Source organism: Pterocles gutturalis, unplaced genomic scaffold (genome assembly GCF_000699245.1).
Source record: "Pterocles gutturalis isolate BGI_N339 unplaced genomic scaffold, ASM69924v1 scaffold20055, whole genome shotgun sequence".
Lineage (NCBI taxonomy): Eukaryota > Metazoa > Chordata > Aves > Pterocliformes > Pteroclidae > Pterocles > Pterocles gutturalis.
In genome coordinates this window covers 3059-8856 of record NW_010143887.1, presented here as the reverse complement: position 1 = coordinate 8856, position 5798 = coordinate 3059, and the positions used below count along the sequence as shown (strand labels likewise).

Sequence of the window (5798 nt, the reverse complement as noted above, 5' to 3'; positions counted from 1 at the left end):
CAGCAGGCTCTGGCTCTATCATGCTGTCAGAATCCTTACAAACCCCCTTGGAGCACTCTCGCGGTTGGACTATATTAGAGAAGGGCTCCTGGGAGTGTGAGGAGCCAGGGGTGTATCATAGCTGTTCTCTCCCATTTCTGGCTTTCTACCTGTTGCATGGTTATTTCTGAACTTTGCTGTTTTTGTCCAGGCCAAGAGCAAAAAGAGAGGGAGGTGGAACTCCACTCTCCCACGCAGATGGACATAAGTAAAAACCTCAGCTTCATGGCAAAGTTCACAGAATTGCAGGTGAGTGTCTCGTTATTCCCTTCATCCTTCCCTCTGCTGCAGAGCAGGAACCTGAGCGTTTGTGCAAACTCTGAGCCTGAGCATTCACTGTCTATTCTTTGCTGATAGAGTAGTTTGGTTTCCACAGTGGAAAAAAAAATATTTCTGAATGGACTTAGAAGGGCATTAGAGACCTATGCTACTCAGCAATGAATACACAAGTGACTGTGTGAAAAAAAAAAGGGGGGGGAAAGATCAGTAGGGCCCCCAGAAGCTGTCTGAAAAGGAACTGTGATGTGTTGTATATGCAGTCAGTACTGTTGATGCCCCTTACTGACATTGTAGAAATTCACTAAGTGCATTATATAAGAACAAAATAAAACCATTGTATTGATCAGTATCCAGTAGGGGACATGCAAAATCTTCTGCACTCCCAGGTTTAGAATTTCACATCTTACATCTGTAGCTGTTCACCCATGCCTGCTATCCCACTCATTGTTCCTATTCTGAAAACCTTATGTTTGCTTTTTGGTTTATTCTAGTGGAAAATACTCACCTTAAAAAATGAAGACACAGAACATAAGTACAGCTCCTCTGCTCTTGACTGGATCACAATGGACACAAATATTGCCTACTGGCTCCATCCAACCTCTGGTGTAAGTACAAGAGGTAGAAATAAACGTGAACCTGCAAACTTCAGATCAGCTGTGAGCTCCCTGAGTGTGAGGGAGAGAAGGGCTGCAGTTCCAGCCAAGGAGCTGCTCCAGGAGGGACTCCTCCTGTATTAAGAATATATTTTCCTGAGGGTTGGGGTTTTTTGGGGGGGTTTTTTTTGGCATATGCTACAGCTTTGACAGTGTTGCTTTTAATTAACTCATGTCTTCTTGCATATTTTTTTTAAAGGAAAACTGCAGTTTAATCGTTTTCATTATTGATTCCATTTAGAAGACTTCATCTCCAATAGCATCTTTTAAATGCCTTGTATTACAAAAGACTCTTGAAGCAGCAAAGTTTCTCACTTGCTTTGTTCCAGGAAAGATCAGATTACTAGCCAGGCACAAGCTGAAGTTTAATTTAGCAAAGCTGTGTAGCTAATAATTAAACTTACCTAAAAGCCCTGCAGCATTGTTCCTGCTTCTGGCTTAGATCATCTTCTGTTCTGCAGGCCCAGATCCACCTCCTTGGGAACGTTGTCACCTGGGGTTCAGCTAATGTTGCTGCTCTGGTCTACACATGTCTGTCCCTGTGGTACTTGATACGCCGAAGAAGAAAAATTTACGACATTCCTGAAGGTCTGATTCCACTGTGTGTGTGTGTCGAGGTGGGGGGTTGTCGCCTCTTCTGCTGTACTTTAATGGCCCCAAAGCCACATTTTTGCAACTGTGTGCTTGGCTATACTGGCACTTTTTTTTTTTTTTTTTTTTTTTTTTCCCCTGACCACTAACCCTGAAATTGTTATTAGGCACACACAAACAAGGGTAGGCCATGAAGAGACTGATCATGGTCATCACAATTTGACCATCACCTTATGAGACAATGTAGTAGTCAGCATAAGATTTATTTGAATCATTCCCTGAATGTAAGAAATCTCCACGCATCAGATTTGGATTCTACTGAGCCCTTTTGGGAGGATTTAAAAGAAGCAGGTACTGGCTGTGCACGGAGGGGTTTATTCTGGATGTATTTGTGCCAGCTGAGGTACCCTCTTCTCTGTGCGGCTGGGGGCGGTTTTGTGCTGACTTTTCTGGCAGTACATTTTGTTGTCTGACTGTGAAGCTGCTTCATGTTGGCTGCAGTGTCTCCATGGGTACGTCATAAAAGTGTGACAATGTGCAACCCTTTCCCTCAGGTGAGCGTGGTTAAGTTAAAGGTTGTATTACCACAAGCTGTAGAGAATGGGGAAAAAAAAACCCAAACCATACAAGTAGGTGACCTCTTAGAGATTTTATGTTTGAGAGCCAGTGCTTTCAGATGGTGTCTCCTGTCTCCTGCAGATGCATGGCAGCTGTGGGTGTCAGCCGGGGGGATCTGTGTTGGAGGCTGGGCTGTGAATTACCTGCCCTTCTTCCTGATGGAGAAAACGCTTTTCCTGTACCACTACCTGCCTGCCCTCACCTTCCAGATTCTCCTGATTCCCATCGTATTGCAGCATCTTGGCAATCACCTCTGCAGGTATTTGGTTTTAACAGGTAGACAAGAGAAGCAATGCAGTTCTTTTCTCCAGGTTTGTCTCCTTGGCAAGCTGCTGCAGGGAAAGCAGTCAGTTTTCCATCAGTGGCCGTTTGGCATTTGCCTTTAGAAAAGACAGGCCAGATGGAGGGCTTCCTTTTGGAAGCATTTGGGCCAGCCGTGTTGTAACTTGACTGCGCTTTTTTTTCCTCTCTCATCCCAGATCTCTGCTTCTCAAGAGCATGTTCAGTGCACTGATCGTAGCCTGGTTCTCTTCGGTTTACCTTGTTTATTGCACATTCAGCCCTCTGACCTATGGAGAGCCCTCACTGTCTGTTACTGAACTCAAGGACTTGCGCTGGAAGGACAGCTGGAACATCCTTATCCGCAAACAGTGAGTTACAGTCTCATTACAGGCAAAAGGAAACGCCTTTTATGCAAAGCCAAGAATTTATTGTTACTATAATTGACATCTTAACAGTCTGATCAAATAATTGATAGCAGTCCAGATCTAATTGTTACAGAAAAATAAAAATATTGTTACAAAAAAAAGAAAGGTCTCAACTGTTACATAGCTGTTATGAGTATGATTCCCCATCTTACAGTCACCCTTCTCCTGCCCCTCACGGGCTGAAGGTTGCTGACTTCACTCAACAGCATCCCAGGTCATTTGCTAGGAAGAGTACACTGCGGGGGTTTCTTCTTCCTCTTTCCTGGGAATATGATGTTGATGGTTTATTCCTGCTTGCACTATGTTGCACTTTGGGCTATTTTATATGTTCCCTAGCACCTTGGTCTGCAATTCCGTGTTACAACAAGTTACTATAAATGGATAATCTCCAACATACTGGATACCTGTCCATTTTCTTTGTTACTCCTAACTAGGTTTTCCCAGCTCTGATCTCTTTACATCTTTAAGGATGAGTAATTGGCCCTGCAGTCTTCAGCATCATCCCATGACTATTTTCCTCAACAATACATCATTTCCCCCCCTTCAAAGCTCTCCTATCATCCCTAGTTCATTACATCACAGCATTAAGCCACGTTTATAAATAGTTCATGCTGCACAGAATAATGACTTGTTACTGTTATCTACGTATAATCATTTGGCATAACCATAATTTTGATGAAGCTAAGCAAAAATAAACAGACATTAAAAAAAATGCTGCTACAGCTAAAACAGCTTCAGGCAGGCCAAGAAGTCAGCCAGAGCCAGAAGAATCCTTTGGCCTTGCAGCATTCACATGAAGCCTGGGGCCCATTAATAGCAATGTCAGTGTTGTATGTACTGGGCTGAAGGGTTACACCTCAGCTCTCATGGGAAGAGGAACTCTAGGGAAGGCAGAACTGATCATGCTGACATGGAAACCTGCTCTAACTTGTACACAGGTTCAGGGTTAAAACATTGTAGGCAGCTCAGCCCTGGCCTGCACCAGGAGAGGAAATCACAGGGTGGGAGAAGGTGCAAGGGAAGGACTGGGATTGCTCAGTGGGGATTTGCAGTAGCTCTGTACTCTGTTCAACAAGGGTTATAGTACCTACACCACATTTGATTTTTTTTTTTCCATGTGGCTGCAGCAGCAGGATCTTGCAATACAGCTCAGAGCTGACCACGAACAGCAGTCCTAGACAGATCAGGGTGCTTTTTACTGCAGAGTGCCTTACTGCTCTAACAAATGCTATTCAAGGCTGCCTGGAGCTTCCCCCCCCCCAGAGGAAGGTATGATCAAACTCCACAGTCATTCAAAGCAGGGTTTAGTGACTATTTTGCTCCTGCTTAAATCAGCTCATACGCTAACTCTGTCACCCTGAGCTAAGCAGCACCCAGCAGCAGTTAGGAAATGAACTGCTTTCTCCTCGGCATCGCAGGAGTGTGCCACTTAACCGTGGAGATCACTAACAAACTTTCACTAACTTCCAGTGTTGAAAAGACTATACGGACAAAAGTGCATTTTTTAAGGTTTTTGGGGTTTTTTTTTCCTCCTCTAGAGCTTCAGCCATTACAGAACTAACGCTAACAATGCTGAGTTAAAGGGAGGAAGAACTGTTGAGTAAAAGAGCATCTCCAGAAGTGTTCCTTTCTGTACCATTGTGCTGGTGCAGTGCAGGTAGCACAAATACCTTTCATAGAAAATGGCCATCTCTGCTCACTGTTTGTTCATTTCTTTATTAGCCGAAGTAACACACCCACAACCAACACCACCAGACCCTGGTTTTAGAAAACTAGCAAATATGAAAAAGTTCCTCTTACTAATATTTCCCCCCTCATTCTTAAAATTACACTCTAAGTCCAGACTCAAAGATACCACAAGGACATTTGCAAAAGCCCAACCAGCACTTCATTTCAGAATTTTTTTTCCAGAAACTACATATTGCTGCAGTATCACTTATCTGGGGTAAACTACAGAAACTGGGATGTCACTGTTCACACTTCCAGCCTCTTGTCTGCTCTTTTTTAGCAAGCCAGACATTCTTGAGTTTAAATTGCCCAAGTGCAAGGCAAGTGCTTTGACCCTGTCTGAGGGTAGAAGCATGTCCAGAGAGCTGTTTGTGCCACCAGAAGGGAGGGTCTTGCATTCGCAGCTCCCCCCCTTGCAGATCTTACCACCCAGCTCTGGAAGTGGACGGATTCCGCCCAGCAGAATCTGCAACCAGCAGTACGGAAATGCCCTAAAAGACACTAATACTGACAAGGTCAGGTTTCTGTTTCCATGAGCGACTCAATCCAGTTGGAGCTCACGTATTCAGTAACTGTGATAAAGGAGACTACTTGGGTACAAAAATTCATCATACCGTGTAGCAAGGTTCAGGAGCTTGGAAAGGAATAAATTAGGAACCAGAATCCCACAGCTGCTTGGGCCTGTCCCGCTGATGAACTGCAAGTTCCCATTTGTCTCAGGGGACAGATTCCTCTACAGGTCAATCCTTCTGCCCCCACACACTGCTACAGGCTAAACAGGAGGCTGGCTGGCAGGAGAGCAATGCCAGAAGGCAAGGTCCCCAACAGGGCGGAGAATAAGGACGGCACCTGCTTATTTATGTTAGCAGCTAACAGGTATGAGCTACTCCTAGATAAAGAGACTTGGATAAACAGGCAGCTAATTTTCCTGCTAAGGAGGATCATCATCAGGGAAATGGGGTATCTTGCTAACCACCTGATAGCACTTAACTCTCAGGGGAGACTTCAGCATCAGATCTCATTTTGAAAATTAAAAATCTGCCTTTAGCCAGTTCATCGAGTAACATCATCACTCCAGACATGGCAGTGTGACACCGGAGGGGTTCTGGAGGGGACAGGGGCAGTAGGCCAACTCCTTCCCCTCCCCTCTGTGAAAAGTTTCACACTGGTATCCCCTCCGTTA

General features: G+C 44.6%; 1 protein-coding gene across 1 annotated transcript in view; it reads left to right on the top strand.

Moving 5' to 3' along the window:
- POMT1 (protein-O-mannosyltransferase 1) overlaps positions 1-2987 on the top strand; it is a 12919-nt gene extending 9932 nt beyond the window's left edge. The window contains exons 16-20 of the mRNA XM_010084926.1: positions 191-288; positions 810-923; positions 1433-1559; positions 2262-2439; positions 2660-2987. Coding sequence (XP_010083228.1) covers positions 191-288; positions 810-923; positions 1433-1559; positions 2262-2439; positions 2660-2834 — 692 coding nt within the window. The 3' untranslated portion in view covers positions 2835-2987. The remainder of the gene's footprint in view (positions 1-190; positions 289-809; positions 924-1432; positions 1560-2261; positions 2440-2659) is intronic.
- Positions 2988-5798: the final 2811 nt, after the last annotated feature.